This window comes from Brachionichthys hirsutus, unplaced genomic scaffold, assembly GCF_040956055.1.
Source record: "Brachionichthys hirsutus isolate HB-005 unplaced genomic scaffold, CSIRO-AGI_Bhir_v1 contig_1474, whole genome shotgun sequence".
Classification (NCBI taxonomy): domain Eukaryota; kingdom Metazoa; phylum Chordata; class Actinopteri; order Lophiiformes; family Brachionichthyidae; genus Brachionichthys; species Brachionichthys hirsutus.
Window position 1 is genome coordinate 95,252 of NW_027180445.1, and position 19,368 is coordinate 114,619.

At 39.9% G+C, this 19,368-nt stretch overlaps 1 protein-coding gene across 1 annotated transcript; it reads right to left on the reverse strand.

Annotated features, from left to right (window-relative positions):
* Positions 1-2,746: 2,746 nt before the first annotated feature.
* On the reverse strand, positions 2,747-19,025 carry LOC137914960 (kelch-like protein 4). The gene is made up of 11 exons (XM_068758442.1): positions 18,580-19,025; positions 13,652-13,819; positions 12,610-12,746; positions 12,014-12,210; positions 9,534-9,746; positions 8,172-8,358; positions 7,863-8,087; positions 5,894-6,056; positions 4,577-4,789; positions 3,735-3,906; positions 2,747-3,395 (listed from the first exon to the last, which is right to left on the reverse strand). The coding sequence occupies exons 1-11, from the start codon at positions 19,023-19,025 to the stop codon at positions 3,336-3,338; spliced, it is 2,181 nt and encodes a 726-aa protein (XP_068614543.1). The 3' UTR covers positions 2,747-3,335.
* Positions 19,026-19,368: the final 343 nt, after the last annotated feature.

Genomic DNA, 19,368 nt, shown 5'->3' on the forward strand with positions numbered 1-19,368 from the left:
ATTTACCGTCAACATCCTTTATTCAGTTGTTCAGTAGCTTGAGGCCAAATGACTTGAGCTGAAGTTCTGAGACAGTATATTGATAGCAAGCAGTGATGCAGCTTTATTAATACCCGGCACTACTGTTCCTGTCACGTGATTAGCACACAATGCAGTGTTTCGTCTTTTCTTTTTTTAAACATGAAGTCCTCTTTAATCAAAAATCATAGCGCATATGAAAAATTCATCTACACAACTAAGACACGCCTTCCCGACAAACAATCAATATAATGTTTACAGCTCGTGCTGTGCTGTTGCATCTTCCTCTCGTCACTTTCCATCTCTGTTCAGTGTTTTGAAAAAAAAAGAATAAAATATGAGGGCAAGATGCTTCCTGTCTCCTAAAAAAAATATATCGAAAGAGCACACCCTAAAAATAGAACAGTCTGTCTACATTTGTCACACAATTATGGGAGATTGTTCAAACTTTTGTCATGCCAAAATCCTTTTAAAACCTGACAAATGATTCTCAAGCTCATCCTCCTCGCCGGCTGCACGCTCCCCTTTACACTCATCAAGAAGCTCATATGACAGCAAGAGAAGGAGATGCCTTAACATCCAATTTCTTAAGATTTCATCATTGTGTCTCAATAATTATGCAGGCTTATTAGCTCAAGTATTCGTCCTTGAAATTCCTAATGCCGTTTGACATTTATTTATGAACGGTAGCGGTATTGGAGATCTTCTGATTTGCCATTGGCGGCAAAAGACGTGGCTTCGCATTCTCTCTGCAGTGCAACAGCTCCCTCTCTTGATAACTTATTATGTGATCACATCACTTTGAATACGGCATGCAGTATTTAAAAGTGATACTGATGAAAACATACGCATGTCAAAATGGCTAGCGTGGACTAAAACTGATGGGCCCAAATTTAGATATTTTCATTAAGATTTTATCTCCCAAATTAAGAATTCATTCTTCAAATTGGTTTGGCCTTTGCAGCACTGAATCCTTATCCCATTCCCCTTATTGTTTTATCTCAATGGCAAACTTTGAGTGTTGAACCCCTGAAAAAGCAAGCCAACACTTGAAAATGCTCCATAATTTACAGCCACATGCATACATTTAATGCACGTGGCTGTAATACGACAAATTAATTAATCAATTATTCATTGTTGTTTTTGCAATTGTGCTTGTTCTATTTTAAATTCATATTTTTAAAGTGATGTATTGTTGTGGCACACTTTAATTTGAATTGGTCTAGTGGTAATCTCTGCATGTCATTGAAGCTTTATGCAAAATAAAGGAAAGGCTTTTTAGCCATTACTTTTAATTCTCAGGATTAAATTTCAACAGAGAGGAATAGTAGAAATAATTATGTTTAATATTTTAGAGTATTAAGTAATAGGATTGTAAGGATACTCCTAAATCAGGTTTGTGCAGCTGAAACATTGTGGCTTTGAGCTGAGTATCTGCTGTTCCAAATTACGTCTCCATTATCAATATGTTTAATTATTTAGGAATTCCAGTGAAGTTGTATTGTTTTCCAAAATAGAAACATTGTAAACCAAAATTATAATAGTTAGTTAAATGTTACAGGCAAAAATCATGGATAAATAAATAAAAATGTAACATCTCTCATCACGTGAGACGACTTTCTCTAAGCACTTTGCAGGTGACAACTTTGCTCTGCTGGGAAATAAGGTAGAATATAAGATTTTTTATTTAAATGCATATGTAATGTGGTGCATTAAACCCATTTCTAATGTAGAGATTAACTGAATAGGGTTATAAAGAATCATGTTTCTGCAGCATTGGTCTATTTTTATTGATGAAATGGACACAAATATAGGGAGATAAAAAGCTATTAACCTTTGGTGTCTATTCTTAGATGAGGAGACGTAGATACATAGAAATATAGTACAGAAAGGACATTTATCTATACAAAAATTGCAAAATGGAAAGGAAAGGACATTTATCTGTACACAAATTGCAGAATGGATTGTGTAAAAAACAAAAACAAATGGGGCGGGGGGGAAGGGGGGCAGCATCAGGATGTGCTTGATTTAAAAAAAATATTTTAAAAAAAAGGGTGCTCCGATGAAAACAAACCGGAGGTTAAAGTTAAGAGTGGATGCAAAGCAGTTTTGGTCAAAGAAGCACCTCAGTTTGTTAAACAAAAGAAAACAGAATCTGCTCATTACATCACCACATTCAACTCTCACCGTGGATTCGAACATGCAGGGAAGACTGAAGTATTTTATTTGTAGGTTTGTATACTGTACACAATTATGATAAAGGCATAGAAGTAATATTTGTCCCTAAAACATTTATATATTTACATTTGCAAACTGTTTTATTGTCATAAAGCTGGTAAAGCTGTTTTTTAATGAGAACAGACAACAAACCTGACATTCTGATAAAAGTCGTATTAATTTCACAAGGGTTCTAAACGCTGCTGAAGAAGTGCTTTAAATTATCCAACAGCCTAAGAGAGCTGGTTTGTTTCATGTCAGTCGATTGTTTACATCTGAATCAGATCATATACATTTCACAAAAGGGGGTTTGGTTCAGGTTGGATTCTATCAGCACAAATGTAATTTTCAAATACTTACTTAAAACTACTGTGAAATATCAATATGATATATCTCCTGTAATTCACAATTTCCTAAAATTGAATATGCAAAAAAGACTTCTAAGACAGACCTGACTTTGGTGTTCTGTGGGTACAGGTGAAATAACAAAAAGGAAGCCAAGACAAAAGTGTTCCACGGAAAGTTTGATTTCATTTCTTTACTTTGAAGTGGCCTGAACAGACAGTGTTCTCAGCGGTGTTCTTCACTTACACAATGTGAACCTGTGCAGATTGGCCATAATGTATTATTACAATCTTCATTTGACTGTTTAAAAAGTGAATTATAAACCCAGAAATATACTGTATGCAATGGCACTGATTATAAAGGTCTGTGGCGACAGAAACAATCCTGCTGGCCTTTTTATTCAGAATGTAACTTTCAAGTAATACTGAGAATTCTTCATAAAACTATAGTATAACAAAACTAGTGCAACAAAATCTTGACCTTTTCTACGGCTTAGCAAAGTCTATGAAAATTCTTGGTCGGGCGAGAATGTGGAGAATGTGCAGTCCTCTCCCAGTGGGTGTCCACTAATGATAGAAACAATGGTTTATAGGCAAGGCTCTGTCTCTGTTTTCCTCTGAAAAATCTGGAGAGCCAAGTTAAAGGGAAAGAAAAGAAAACATGAATCCCGAAGGAAGTGTCCTCGATCTTTTGTTTTATTTGTCCACTCTGCCCTCTCATTTGTTTCCCATGCTGTCGTGAGAGAGAAAAAACCCTCAAGCCAATTTCACAACCACCACGCAGGCGCCCGCCCTGCCAATGTTAAGCGGGACCTCCTGCAGGAAGACACAGAGATTATCATCTGAGGCAGACTTTAATAAAAAACAACTTTATTTCATGTAGATAAGGGGAATACAGGGCAAAAAAATTGATAAAAATATATTGTGGAGAAGAAAGGCAAAGCTTTAAATGTAGATTGTATTGAGTGATTCCAGCAGATCTTTGACCCTGAGTGGTGTTGGCTGAATCTCTGATGTTAAATAGAGCCAGGTCAGGAAAAACAAGCAAAGTTCCAGCAAAGGAATGTGTTTGCTTTTTATTTATTTATTTAATCTAAGCCAATAAATATCTCATATTAAAACTGTTATCTGTTTTAATGAGTTTTGGTTGGTTACCTCAGTCCACTCGTTGTTCTGTGCATCATATGACTCGACAGTGTTCAGATACGACTGGCCGTCGTATCCTCCTACAGCATAAAGCCTGTCGCCCAGGAGACAGACACCCACCGCATCCCTGGGGACACTGAGGGAGGAGACGGTGGTCCACATGTCCGTCTTTGGGTCATACCTGAAATCGCAATATCTGATCAAATGACTGTTTATGCGTTATGATGAAAGTAGATTGATTTATTCATTCAATCATCTTGAATGTCAGCAGGGAAACAGCGTCCCACCCCCACTAACTGAGACGTCCTCTGTTTGCTGTCTTTAATTACTGCTCTGAATGGTCCCTACAGGGTTCTCCTTTCAGCACACATAAAGAACCAAGTTGAAATTTAAAAGCAAATTTGTCTCTTCAATGGCAGCTGAAGTCAGATTTTAAGGGGGGGGGGGGTCCTCTGTTGACCCCTAAGGTGAGGAAAATAAGGACAACTTATATGATTCTCATTTTGTGATTTCAAAATCATGTCTTGCTGAGACTCAGAACAAAGTGTGAGGCTTTGTCATGCTGCTGTTTGTCTGCAGCAGGGCATTATTTTCAAGTGTATATAATATATAATATAATCAGTCGGATTTTTTTTGGGGGGGGGGTGGATTTCATTACCACCAGATGGAGCCAGATACTGGAAAAAATAGTTCACGCCTCAACCGCAGCCATCTCTCTCGAACTGCAATGGCGCGGTGCTCCTCTTCTATTCTTTCCATAAGTCTTGTCCACACCAATGACATAAGGCATCGCTGCCACATCTCTGTGTGTGTGTGTGTGTGTTTACGCCAAAGAAAAGCAATTAACATACCTCTCAACACAATCGGAGAGTCGAGAACAATTATTGGAGGCAGGAGCATCATGTCCACCGAGAGCATACAAGAAGTTGTTGTATGTGGCCACACCCACCCCGCCTCGCCGCTTGGACATAGGAGCGCACGTGCTCCACTTGTTGGTGTGCGGATCGAAGCACTCCATCGACCTCAGACACGAGCTGCCGTCTCTGCCTCCGACTGCAAACAATCTGAGAAAGGAAAGAAGAATGTTCACCATGCATCTTGTAGCACGAAAGGTAATTATGTTTGAAAACTGGGGGGTTTTAATTATGTATATCCTCCTGAGACCCAGCCAGTTAGCATATCCTCTGAAGTGGACATTTGTCCATTACAGAGGACATGCCAACTGGCTGGCTGGGTCTCGGGAGGATATACGTATTCCACTTAATTTCAGTACTTGAGTTAAATGTAACACATCCAATACACTAAGAAACATTATACAGAATTTGCATGTTGATTGAAAACACTTGAGTTTTGGTCATCTTTTTATTTTAAACGTCTCTCACGCCAGGTGTCAGATGTCGATGTGAAAAATTACAGAGCATTGACAGTGTGTCATGTTTTATAAGTCACACTGGTGAGCAGCCGACAGCATTTTTCAAAGGCCACTTCAATGAGCGTTTTCTCTCCCAGAAAGATCACAGCAGTATTTTCCGTGCTTGTAGCTCGCAGGTCCAACAGCAGGAAAGTAGAGGCTGGGGAAACACTTTTCTGTTTTTGACCTAGATACAAAAACAGCTCGGCATCGATTTTTAACAAGTTGGGAGGCGGCGTCTTTCCCCTTTCGGCACATCGACTTGAATGAGCCTGAGAGCTGGTCTTTTACTTGCTTTGTTTACTTTCAAGATAATGCTGCATATAACCGCAAAAAGTACTTTGTTTTTACAGAATCTCTAAACTACCTCATTCAGAACTGCTGCATACTTCACAGTCTCAGACTACAAAAGTCAATTCTGTGTTCAAAATGTTTGATGTTATTAAACTACCACTGCATTCATGCAGCTCGTCAGCATTTCCCGTTGCACAACGATGCCTGTGTTGCTACATGCTCTAGTCCTTGTGCTGTTGACCAGAAAACACTGCATCGTTTACAGTTTTGTGTTTACTGAACACAGTGCAATCTCAAATTAATCTTCAGAACCGTAATGGAGACAAAACGGCTTTGACGTGACAAACGCACCCTGTCTTTTGCAAAAACAATTAAAGAGGACATGGTTAGATTTCAAGCCCGCGGTGATGATTAAGCATTAAGTCACTTTGGGATGGTTTCTGGTTTTGATGAAGCAACTTACTTTCCACTGAGTGCCGTGACACCCATGGTGCTCCTTGGTGTCGACATACTGGCCACATAATTCCACTGTCTGGCCTGTGGGTCCCAGCGTTCCACAGTGTTGAGATAGCTCCAGCCATCATGCCCTCCCACTGCATACATTGGACCCTCGAGCACAGCGATACCTGTACAAAGGGGCATAAAAGAAGCCCCTTACCTGAGAGGTGTGGGCCTATTTGAAGAGCAAATCTAAAGAGCACCTGTGATAATAATTCGAGAAATATTTCACCTTAACTGATTATTTTGAATGTGTCTAGTTCACGTCACACTTTGGAAAAGAACACTGCATGTTCTGTCTATAAGCGTTAACCATGTTGTGGTAATAGCTTTTACACACGCACCAAAGCTGGAGGCACAATGTGTTCAATTTATCCATTCGACCAATCAAACTGTGGGCTCATAAAGCATCATATCAGCGTACAGTAGCTGTGTTCATGAACCGCATGCTTGTGAATTTCTACAGACATTAAATGAAAGCACTTTTCTAAAATAAAACATCCTTTCGATGGTCCATGGAGAGCTGAGGTTGTCACTACGGAAATAAGCAGAGTGAGTCATGCCGCCGAACAATTCTATTCACAACTCAGGAAGGCTTTTTAACACTGTGTTGTTTTTTCTCATTCCTGAGTCAGGAGGAAAGCAGTTTTCACCAACAACATTGCAGAGGATGTAAAACAATGGATTTTTATATTACCGCCCGTATTTCCTTTGGTGAGAGAACGAGAGGGCGAGGCCCCATCCACAGAACCTCAAATGATAAAAAATATTGTCAGCCAGAACTATTTCTTTTGTGAAACTGTTTTATTACAGACTGGGGATTTTGGAATTGCCGATACACCAGGCATGCATGTTGGTAGCCTCGGTCAAGCAGATTCAGACTGAATATATATATGCTCGCCACAGGCACAGTAGCTAGAGATATTTGCTAGAGAAGAGATCATAAATGACAGGGGTAATATGTCCTGTGTGATCTCCCGGGCTCGTTGATACCCCAGAACTATTTCAACTGTGAATCAAATGCTTTTGATATGAGATTTACTGTGCAGGGAAGGGTGAGGAAGCGCAGGACCGGCACTGCCTGCCAAGCTTTGATAAAGGAATGGGGGAATATCAAAGGTCTATCGCAACAAGACATGTGTGATATTATTTTTATGGCATGCAAGCTGTGCAATTGTTTTGAGATTCTTGACTGAAATAAAATCTTGAACCCTGAAACAGGAGAAATAATTATGTTTTACTGCAGTATCCTCTGGAAAATCCTTCATCCCTGCATAATGGTTTCCAATAACGACCGGCGCTTTTCTGCAGAACATTATGATGTCATATTTGACCTAATGCATATAAATATAACTGCTTATCATATAAAAGAATAACATAAACAAATAAATTCAGTTATGGTCAAATATATAATCATGACCTTTGAGTGACTTTGAGCTAAAACATTCAAATGAATTTAATTTCATGGACTGATTGCTTAGTAACAAATATTTTTATACCATATAATAATGCATTGATTTTATATAGCGCTTTTTCTGGACACTCAAAGAATCTTTACATTGTGCATTATTCATTCACTCCATACTTGGTGGTGGTGAAGTTACTACAGTCACACAGGCAATGTGGGTGAAGTGTCTTGTCTTGTCCAAGGACACAACAGGGGCGGGAATTGCACCCCCAACCTCTCGATAATAGGACTACCCTCTCAACCACTTGCGTCACCGTCACTCCATATGCATTGAAAAGTCTACTGATTGATTAGCTAATATTTCCTTGTTTAAGTGTTTTTTTTTTATTTGGAGAACAAATCAAACATACAACAGTCTGGCCTGAACAAGGCACCGAATTCTTGTCCGCATATTTACATTATTTGCGATCAGTAAATTATTAAATAAAATAAATGGGGCTACATTTTCTTCAGGAGACATACTCACCAAGTCCATGTCTGTGTGTTGACATTGGGGCCATGGTGGACCACACTTTACTGATGGGATTGTAACACTCCACCATGTTGGATGTCTTGAGTCCGTCCCTCCCTCCAACTACATACAGTTTGTTGTCTATCACTGCCACGCCAAACTGCAACCGGCGTCCATTCATGACTCCAACCTGGACCCAAGTGTTGGTCCGCAGGTCGTATTTTTCTATTGTGGTTGAACCTAAACCCATAGGCACAGTAAGACGTTTAACTTTTTAAATGCATAGTCTTCTGCAAATTGATAATTGCTACAAATGGGCTGTACCTTTGGCAGCATCCATCCCTCCTACAGCATAAAGTGCACCAACAGTGGACTTCCTAGGTTTGGTTCTTGGACTCTGAAACATGGGACGTCTCTCAGGCAGAAGATGGTACTTCATAGCCTCCATAAGCAGCTTTTGGCAATCAAGATCATCAGAGAACATTTTGTTGTTTTCCAGATCTGCTAGGAGCTATAATTCAAGAAAGCACATCTTAAGAAAGAATTCATTCAAAATACAAGTGGAGAAAAAGTGCCAAATGTTTGCATTGTTATTATGAATACTCACAGAACAGTATCGCCCCAGCCAATAGATAGTGTAACATATGAATTAGGTATATTTTTCCATATAAATATGTAATTCTTTAAAGTAGAAAAAAATAGGCCTACTTTCTCTGTTTGGTGGTTGTTGATTATTTTTTCCCCTGCATCTATTCATCTAATATGTCCTTACATATTAAAGCACAAGAAAAAAGTGCAAGATTAGTTTTGGAAATATGAGATTGTGTTCTTGATTGTCATTTAACAGGCATTGTGTATAGCTGTTATGTGAATTATGATGTCGCAACCATAAAATAATGCTTCCTGGACCTTGATTATGAACAAGACAGCGGTTAGTTGGAATATGGAGGGAGGCTTTCTTGAAGTATCACTTTGAGCTAAAACATTCATTGGTTAGTAGAATAATAGAAAATGTATTGGCAACTTCAGTAAAATGCAAAATATTTCCTGGTTCTAGCATCTAAATTGTGAAGTATTGCTTTACAATTGTACCTTACTTAATTTGTAAAGTTTTTTATGTCAAGTTAAGCAATTTCAAATTATTGGAGGCATTTTTTATCATCTCTAGCTTCATATTAATAATACTAATAATTAAAGAATTACAAATTCAGAAAACTGCACCCTGGACAAACATACAGCAAAGGCAAAAAATAATCATAATAAATGAAAACAAGAAGACATACTTTAGGCTTTTATAAAGCCTAAAATATCATTTCCCAACATGACCACATCCTAAAGTTTGCAATGCCCTCAGGCCGCTGCTTTATCGCTCCCTGTAGGAGAACAAATCGTTACTCCAAGTCTTTCATTCCTTCTGCCATCAGGCTGTTAAACTCTTTTAAATGTGCATTATAATCATTATTGCTGAGCATTTGTCAATATACTGACTCTTTTTTATTTATTATGTTTATGGATGGTTGTATGGCCCGGTAGACTGCATAAACTGAATTGGCCCTTAGGATAAATAAAGTTGTCTGAACTGAACTGACCAGAGAAGAAAACTGAGACATTATTACAACCGTTATCTCAGCTACATACTCAAGCAAAAGATAATACAAGATCATCAACATTTTCCCCCTCCCTAACCTGTGGAGGAAGAAGAGGCAGTCGAATGAAGGCAAGGAGAACGCCAAGGTCCTGCTGGCGATGCTGGACATCGTATCGCACCCACATCATCAAAGCCTGAAAGATGGTTTCCTCATCGGGGACGTTGATGTCATCGCTGGAGAGGAGCTTAATAATTTCTGCTGTGGGGAGCAGCAGGAACTCCTGGTTTTGAATGACCTCCAGAAAGTGTTCCTGGAACACAGAGGATATGTCAGAGGTAGATAATCATCAGTCATTAGCCAAAGGGCACAATCGCTGCAGTATTCAGTGTGTGTGTGTGTGTGTGTGTTGGCACAAGGACAAGGAGATGTTGAAGCATTGATAAAATACCGGTAGATACAGAAAACCATTTTAGAGATTTCTAAAAACAGCAGATAATGTAACTGACAATTAAACATTAATATCCAATTCCTACATCAGGCCAGTGTTTCATAAGGAGACCATTATTACCATTCCGAATTACAGAATAACAGGGATATATGTGCCTTATATCATAATCCACAAAATAAAAATAAATCTGGCATCGCCAAAATTCCTCCGCATGCCAACCAGACACTAAGAACTAACTTGCTTTTAACTCAGGTAAGGAAAAAAGCTTAACACTTGATCTTTATATTCCAACCCTGACCTATGGTCTTGAGCTTTGGGTCGTGACCGAAAGAATAATTTTGCAAATACCAGCTGCTTTCTTTGTAAGTTGGTTATGAAAAAGAAAACCATTGGCATTGGCATTGTTTCCTCATCCCAATTCAGAGTCCAGCTCGACATGTTTTTTTTTTCCTTCCTAAAGATTTATCTTCTATTCACGGGCTAGGAGCCCGGGTGATATTACAGTACAGCAGGCCTACATCTTCAAGGACATAGTATCTGAGAAGCTCCATTAGGGGTGACACAACATAAAACAACTCCCTCTGCAATAATATGTTATATGAAACCTTAAAACACTAGATATGCAGAACTTTCACCCTAATCGCACTCTGTTTCCTTTTTGAACAAGGCAGCTGAGCAATAGTTATGAAACTGTCAGGATAACTGTAGCAAATCGCATGTTCGCCGTGGGTGAATGCTCAGCAATTACAGAATACAAGCATGCTATTGATCATCAATGAGAGGGAAATTACAGTGTCCTGGTCCAATCTATTATGAGGGCATGTTTTAACAGCTAAGCACAAACAGCCTAAATTAAATGGGGGGGGCTTTATATTGATTAGCTATGGATAGAGAGAGAGAGAGACTACTTACTTTTTTTTTTATGCTTTGTTTCATAACCGTTTAAAACTAATTGCTTTTAGATACAAGAAAACTCGTTTGTAAGTCGGATGCACAGAAGAAAAAAAATCCGTGTGTGAGAGTATTATCTGATACAACCTTGGGAAATGAGTGTTTGTGTAATAATTGTGTTTTACTTGAGGGAGAGGGAAACTTCTGGATGAGTTTGGTGTGGATCACAATTCAAAAATAGATTTTCCTATTTATTTATTTTGAATTTACAAAATCCAAACCCAACTGTATCTATAAATATAAGTAAGAGAAATACATGTTTTTGTGAAATGAAATGCAATCGAGAGGAAAAGGATGTCGGGGACAGATCTCAGATCTCAGCTGCTATCCGCAACTGGAAAAACAAGCTTATCAAAACACAGCACCCTCGACTCGGGACTCAAACGACGGACTTCCAGGAAGCTCGCAGCTCTCCCTGCTCATTACAAAGTGATTGAAAAGGAAGTTGGCCCTCTTGTGCAGCCTGATTAGATTAACCTCCTGCTCCTGGATGGGCCCGATGTAAACAGGCTGAGCAGATGTCCCTTAAGAGATAAGGCTTGCCAGGCTGTCATTTCTGCCTGGCCAGCAAGACACAATCAGACAAATACATGCATGACTGTTAATTCAATGCAAATGCTCTCTGCAGGTTACATATTCACAAGTGTGACAGTGCCCTAATCAATGTGCAGCAGTGTAGTCCTTCATTCCGACAGCCACGGCATAAAAATTAGATGAAGTGAAACCATCAAAGTTTTCAATTTCTATTCAAATGTCCATATCAACAATTTATCTGCTGAACCTAGATGGTATGAATAAAGAAGACTCAGTCGCAGGTTGAATGACGACAGATGGAAGTCACCGATGCTTGAATGCGTAGTCTTATCTTAGCTTACATTTAATTAATAACAGTAATTATAAAACAGTAAAGAAAATAATAATCAGAATTAGAGAAATAAAATCCATCCCGTCAGCAGTAGCAGGTTGTGTAACATTAATGTAATTCACAAAACTGTGGGCTGAGTGTGATATGAAAGTAGCAGATTACACTCGTTTTAAATACGCTTAATAAGGTCATACCTCTTGTTACCATGGATACCCTTGTGTATTCATTCACTTTTTAGGATCCCTCACTATAAACTAAACAAGGCAGTCCACTCATGCATGGACATATGGTCGTGCACCGCCAGGCCTCCTACCATGGTGTAGTTATGAGCCACGTTGAGCAGATCCACGCAGCCCTGGGCATCGGCAAAGGAGCGTATTCCCAAACAATTAGAAGGGTGTAGCTGTTTCTTCAGGAAGTTACAGCAGACCTGGATGACTTGTGAGAGCTGAAGGAGGCAAGACGCTGCCAATAAACTCTCAATGGTCTCCTCTTTTAGCTGAAGGACACCTACAATGTCGAGAGAAAGGAAAATGTATAAGCCAGGACCGGATGGCAGACAGAGTACCGGGAGAAGCATTGCTATATCAATGTTTGAAATTCTGCCCACATACAAACAGTCAAAGTACTTACAGCAAAGAATGATGATAGTAAAGCAACAGCCTTGTAGAGCTGGATAATCATCAATGTATTATTTTAGCCTGTTTCACAATGAAAATACTCTGAAAGCGGATATTTTAAATCAAGAGCACTTATCAAAAGGTACAAATAATGCATTAAAATGTTTAAGTGCTACGCAGTTATTCGGCCCAGTGACTAATTGCCGTATTGATCCACTTCAATCATGTTGGCTTTCAGAAGTCTCGTAACTGCTTTCACGAGCTTATGAAGATCTTCACAAGCACTCACCAGTGTAAGCAAAATGAACCAGGGATCTGAGGGCCTCCGGATCGACTCCCTCCATCTTGATCTCGTCCTGCTTTGCCTCTCTCACATCGCTGGTGAACATGGCGGCAAAGTAGTCCGACACGGCGCTGAGGACCAATCTCCAATAAAGACAATGTAGTAAATTGAAGTTATTGCATTTCTCTCTTTTTTTGCATGTATGAGCAAACTCAACACATTGATTATTTTTATTGGTGAATTAATCAGTCCTGAGGTTTGTGACTTTGCTCCATTAAAAAGGGCGTAGCTCTACAGTATGTTGTAAAAAAAAAGAAAATGCATGTGATTTATGCTGCTTGTGTGTTTTTTTTTTTTACTGCTAGGTCATGTTGAGAAATTAAGGGCCTTACTCTTGATACATTCTGTATCATTCTACATTGTCTGTGTATAATAAATGAAATGATCCCACATCCTTCGTGTTGCTAATGGCTGCACTTGGTCAAGACCACTAATCATATTAACTCATTTGACTAGTCTGCATACACAGTGGTCGATTTAAGAGGCAAAGGAGAGCTCAGAACTGCAATATAATGAAGCCTCATTCAAGCATTTGGAGCGCTTTGGTGTGTATGTCTTGAATCTACATGGGTTAACTAATAAATGGGCAGAGAGGCACACGAGAACATGTGATGCCTCCCAGTCATGCAATCTGTTCTGTTCAGCCATTCAACCAAGACTTGAATGCTCTAATGTAAATACACCTATGCCCTCTCTCAGTTCCACATCACATTTAAAGCATGAGAGAACACTGTGATCCGCTATGTGAAGGTGTCGATATATGCAGTTTAAGTCAGTCTCTTGAAACACGGAAGAACCTTATTTGCATTTCAAAGCTGATTTGATCATTCCTGTGATGGCTGAGCCTGAATCTGCTTTAGCATACAAACCGGTAACACTGACTTCAGCAGCAGAATGAAGTGAATCCAGATGAGCGTCCGCATCACTCAACTAAATTTGATGAAGATGTAATTAATGGCATCAAAGCAAAGAGAAGCGTAAAAAACACCTGTGAGCTGGTATCTTACGATCCCCTGCTATTAAGAGGACGTCACACAGCTGCTTGTGCTGTAGGTAGGTCTCCATCTTGCGAAAGGTCTGCTCTGCATGATTTGTAGCCTGGAAGAATTCATCGGAAGAGTTGGTGTTCATTCTGGGGAAGGTGCTCAGAGACAACCTGTGTAACGACAGACACAGGAGGAAGCAGAAGACGGCCGGTGTTGTGTGACTAAATCAATGAGGTATTGACATATGTCAGCAAAACAACAACAACAGAGCGCAGACAAAACAAAATACGTATTAGGTGAATTAAATTTGCAGACATGTTAAAAATGCATTAATTCCTCTCACTGTTTCATGCTGTTCATGATAAGCAAGAAATTATCGAGGACACTAAACGGCTTACTTGGATGCGTCGCACTTGTGAATCCTCTGTTCCCTGAGCTGCGCTTCCATTTTTCTTGCCAGTCTAAGCCGAATTAAAACTAAGACTAAACTCCGTACATATGTGGCTAACTGCGCTCCAATGGGACGCGGAAGCACCACAATCTATGCAGCAGCTTTCCAGACAGCATTTCCCTCTGCCTGTATTCATGCCTGCCTTTGTGTCCGTTCCTGTTTATGTCTGTTTGTGCATGGTTGCTTTCTCAACACAGGGATTTAAAGTAACCGAGCCTTTTCCTCACAGCATTGTGCTGAGGCTGAGTCCCTGTCCCCACAGGCTGCTAGATTACATGCTGTTTTACAGGAATCCAAGTAATCCCTCACACTCGTGGCAAACACAGTCAGTCTCTGTCCTTCAAAGAGAAAGTTTACTCGTTGACATTTAGTGTTGTTTGTTACGCTACATAAACAGACCCATGTTGCCTCTCCAAGCAAATTTGCCATCATATTACGGTCCTTCTGCTGTGCAAGGCTCAAGGACATGAAGCAAATGATGTTTCAAGCAATGCATTGCGTGATGTACTCACTCAAATGCTGATACGAGTGAAATAAACTGAAAACCCTGTAATGCTTGTCAGGGTATTGGCATGAGCTGAGATTAACAACAGGTATGTTATGGCATCGACGGAAGGGGTTTATATTGATGTCCTGATTAACACACTATGACAAAGTTCTCAGCAATGTGTGTAACGTTCTCTTCTTTGATTACCAAAATCCAGATTTTCCATCAGGGAATTGCTTATGCTTGCCCTGCAGTCACTGCAGTATCCTATAGCCTTTTTTACTGGTACACTTTCTTCTAAATACAAGAGTAATTTATCGCCCTGTCACGATAATTCCCAGCTGACTCCTCCTGAGTCTCGGAGAAGAACACCAAACAAGACTGAATAAGCAATAGGGCTGTAAAACTGAGATACATCTCCTTTGTATTGGCTCTGAGGCATGCAGTCGGGATCTCTCATGCCTACCAATCTCCCCGACACTAATTGCTTTGGTATCACATTCTAGGGAGCAATAAATTTCTCTGAGGTGTATATTTCGCTTTCAGGAGTCGGCTGGATCATCAGAACTATAGCCCGATTTTATTGAGGTACTAAAGTCGGAGAACACCTTACTCCAGAGAAACTCCTCCAGGAACATTGCTCTGCATCACATTGCTCAGCACTTTAAAGATAGCCTCGCAGTCTGGGACTATACATTTCTTTTGTCATCTAAAAACTATTGAAGTGTGCCAATCTGCATAATGACAGGATACATTTCTTCAGAATGTTGTTATTAAATTTTTCATCTCATATGATTTTGCCGTCGGTGAGCTTAATTCCTGTCAAGTGCTTCTTTCTCACACCCTCCTTGCGATATCACACCATAATGTGACTAACTAAATTTGTTAAAAGATGCCACAGATCAAACTAAGAGTCACCAGGAGATGGAATAATCCCCCAACATCTCAAAAACCCTAGGAATACATCAGTAAACTCTGTGGACAAGATGACCAGCCTGAAGAGCCATGATTAAAGCATCTTCCCATGAGGAAAAAAAAAAGATTTGTTGACAAATCTATCTATTAAAGGCACAAGTATGTATCATGGTACATGTAAGGATTCAAGACATACTGTAGTTTCCTTTATTTTTACAGAACAGATGACAACCCTTCAAATGTGCCATAAAAATCATGTTTCTCTAAAATTAATAGGGAGATACAAAATTCATAAAGCTCAACTACGTATCACAGTTAATGTGAAACAAAGACAAGGAGATTGTTCCCTGTGTGTCAGGACTTTAAAGATCCTGTTTAAAGGATACTAACTTTGAAAATTCTGATGAAAAACAAACAAAATAAAGACATTAGCAAAGGAACATTAAAGCTATATATATATATATAAGCTACAGTATATATAGCTATAATTTCTCCTCTATTCAATATGCTATTTTCAAAGGGCTGTCAGGTCTCGCATTGTGCCCTCTGAGATGAATGGTTGGACTAAGATCGGCTTTCTGTCAGCCCTGATTACACCCTGGCTCTAAATGTCATGAGTCAACATGCTGGGAATCTCATTCGTACTCCAACTCGTGTCAAAAAGCATCCCTCTACAAGAAGGACAGTCATGTCTGCTGGGCCCAATTGGGAAATGTCTCTTTCAAAATGGATTATGACAGCTATTTGCCCCTGAAGGCTGCTGAGGATCTCCAACAGTCCCTCTAAAACCTTATGTAGTATATATATATATAATAATTAGTGTATTGTCTTTTAGCTTTGTGTGGACAGAAATATATACTGACTGTGATAACTTGAACCAGGCAGTGAGGCTGACATGATAATTCTGCAGAAATTGATTTTCCTTCCTGCATGTTTCTGTCTCAGTAAGTTTCAAAACAGACTTTGCTCCTCTGTCAGATTGAACACACCTGGTTAATATAGATAGTAATGGAGAAAATTAAGCCACATAGAAGAGGCATGTATTTTGAAATCAGCTCCAAATGTGGTCCATATGCTGGAGCAGGCTGTGGAAAACATGCACCACTGTCAACAGTATTGAAATGAAATGATGGCTACAATGTTGTCTTTATATAATTTTCCAAAATAGCAAAAGTTGTAAATAAGTGTAGTTGTGTAGAGACATTGGTCCTGATACATATTACAGGGGGTCGTAGACTTACGACCTATGTGACTCGTGACTGTTCGACTTTACAACCGGACCCGTCTGTTGTTTGTTGTCTGTTTACAAGGTGTTTTTACCTCATGCCGGAAAGCAAGATGTAATAGGGCCACCCACCTCATGGAGGGTGACAGCATTTGTAAAGGTCTATTGCTGTTTGGAGAGATATATATATATTTCTGTGTAAATTCAATAACAGTTTTGGGTGGAAAATAATTACAAAACCCCTTACAAGGAATCATAAATGTAATCAAGAAGAGCTGAGACATAGATATATTCTACACACCAGCAGACAACAATTTAAATATGGTAATATTATTGTCAGAATTTGATGCCTGTGCTGTATTTCAAATGGCTTGTATGAACTCGAGATCCCCACGGGAGCTGGAGAATTACACAGTTTTACTGTGACGCACATCTTTTATGCATGCACTTTTCACACGCATGGACCAAAAACATGAGCAGCTGCCAATTATGCCAACACGAGGAGTTAAAACTGTCTCTAGAATAATTCATGTTCGTCTCTAGGGTACTCGGCCGTCCACGGCCTAGCATTCATATGATCAACAATAGGGCACTTTTGGCTGTAGACAGAGTGCAGTTAGAATGAGCTCCTCAATCACAGTGAGCTCATTATAAAACAAAAAGACAGTTCCTCCTTTATTGTTCATTTTGTCACCAAATGCATCGAACAAAAGCAAGGCGGGAAGCTCAAGGACCGATCTACTTAGACTGTCACAGACGAGATAAAAGACGACTCGGTCTTTTCATCCTTGATATGCGAAGCTTTTAGTGTTCTGCCAGAAAAATACTACGCATGCAAACACACACACACACACACACACACACCTCTAACTTGTTTACTTCCTGGAATTATAGGTAGAAATATACAGAAGACCGAAAGGGACAAAATACAACCTGGAAAAGAAGGGGGTGGGATTTACAGCTGGAAATAAGACCCCGCCTATGATGCTGAGAGTTCAACATCCGGGCTTAAGAAAAGATACTGAAATAAATAACCAGGTATTGCCAGCCTTCATAATATAATTATAATATATAATGTTAATCCAGTTAATTTCATATCAATGCTTTGCTTTGCCTTTTTTTTAAATAGGCCAACTATTTGTCACATCATAGAATGATGTTTCCTTACTATTCACTTCTAACTCTGCAAAATAATGCATTGGATTAATATTTCCAAACAGAATAATAAATCAGGCAAGGCCACTGAGCACACACTAGTCTTTGCCACAGCACAGACAAGGGAGCAGAAAAAGCTTCCGTTTTCAGTCATCTGAATAATTAAACAGGTGCTTTATTGGTTTATCATGCTGAACATGCTGGGGAAGCAGGATGTTCCCAGGTGAGCCACGGTAGCAGCTGCAGAGCTTGAGTAAAATATTAAAGAGTAGCTGTGTAGGTCATTTAAATCTTGTTTCATTAAAGCCTCCACATGTGGTGCAACTGCTTTCTTTAAAGGAACTGAAATTGTACAGATATATCTTTACTCTTTGTACAATTCTTTTTTTTCCAGAAAACATTAAACACTGAGTACAAATATTGCTATTATGTTCAGGGAAAGCAACATTTACTGTTAAGCTCATCTATCCCGATCACCACCAAACAGTATTACTGATCAGCTCAGCCTTTTATCTGCATTCACTTGTTTCTAACTAACTTTCTTAGTCAGATGCAGATTTTATTTAGCAACTGTATTTTAAATACGAAAGTCTGGGAAACATATGTTCCCAGTATACGGTAGAATCCCATTATCTAGTTTCTGCTGAGTGCTATATAAGCAAAGTGTCTCCCATCTAATATTTGACAGCAGTCATACCTCTCTCTGGAATCCACCTCTACAGGTTCCTCTGAGCATTTCTTCACATCTTCTCTGCCAGTGTTTTCATCCTCTTTCTTTATGGTACCAGATGAGGAGCTGCTCTTTGGAGAATCCTCGTTCACCGGCAGTCCCTGTATGGTGTTCTGCTGATGGTGCCATGTTGTATGTCCAGCTCTGACATAAACAGGTGTCGGCCCTGACGTCGGTGCCAAGATGCTGTGGACAGGACTATTAGTCTTCCGCAGTCCTCCAACACCTCTTTCCCGTGAGTGACTCTTTAGTCGGCCTTGGATAGGCGTCACTCTGTGGTCCAGGTTATCCTGCTGGATGTACCCTCCCACTCCGCTGCCTCCACTGCCGGATGAACCTGGAGAAGAATGACTGAACCAGCGCCAGCGGAGCCTGAGGATCTGCTTCACATCAAAATCTTTCTTCCCCGACATCCTCCTCTGGGTTTGGAGTTGAAGACAAAGGTATAGTGAGCCCCCAAAAACATGGAGAGCAAAGGAGAGAAGAGCCTTGGTTTCAGTCACTTCAATGTGATTCTCCAGTTATTGTTTCACAACTATCATGCCCACCCCTCCCCTCTCTCTCCTCCTCCTCTGTTGTTCCTTCAGCAGTGCTTTGCAGCTTTTGTTCGCAAGCCAAAGACTCCTACCCTCCCTCCAACTCTTCCTCTGTCTTTCCCTCCTGTGCTGCTGCTGCTGCTTCTGGAGCTGAGTTAATGCACATGCACGAACCACAATCCTTCCACTCCGCCTCCCTTGTTTCTCTGTCTCTCTCTCA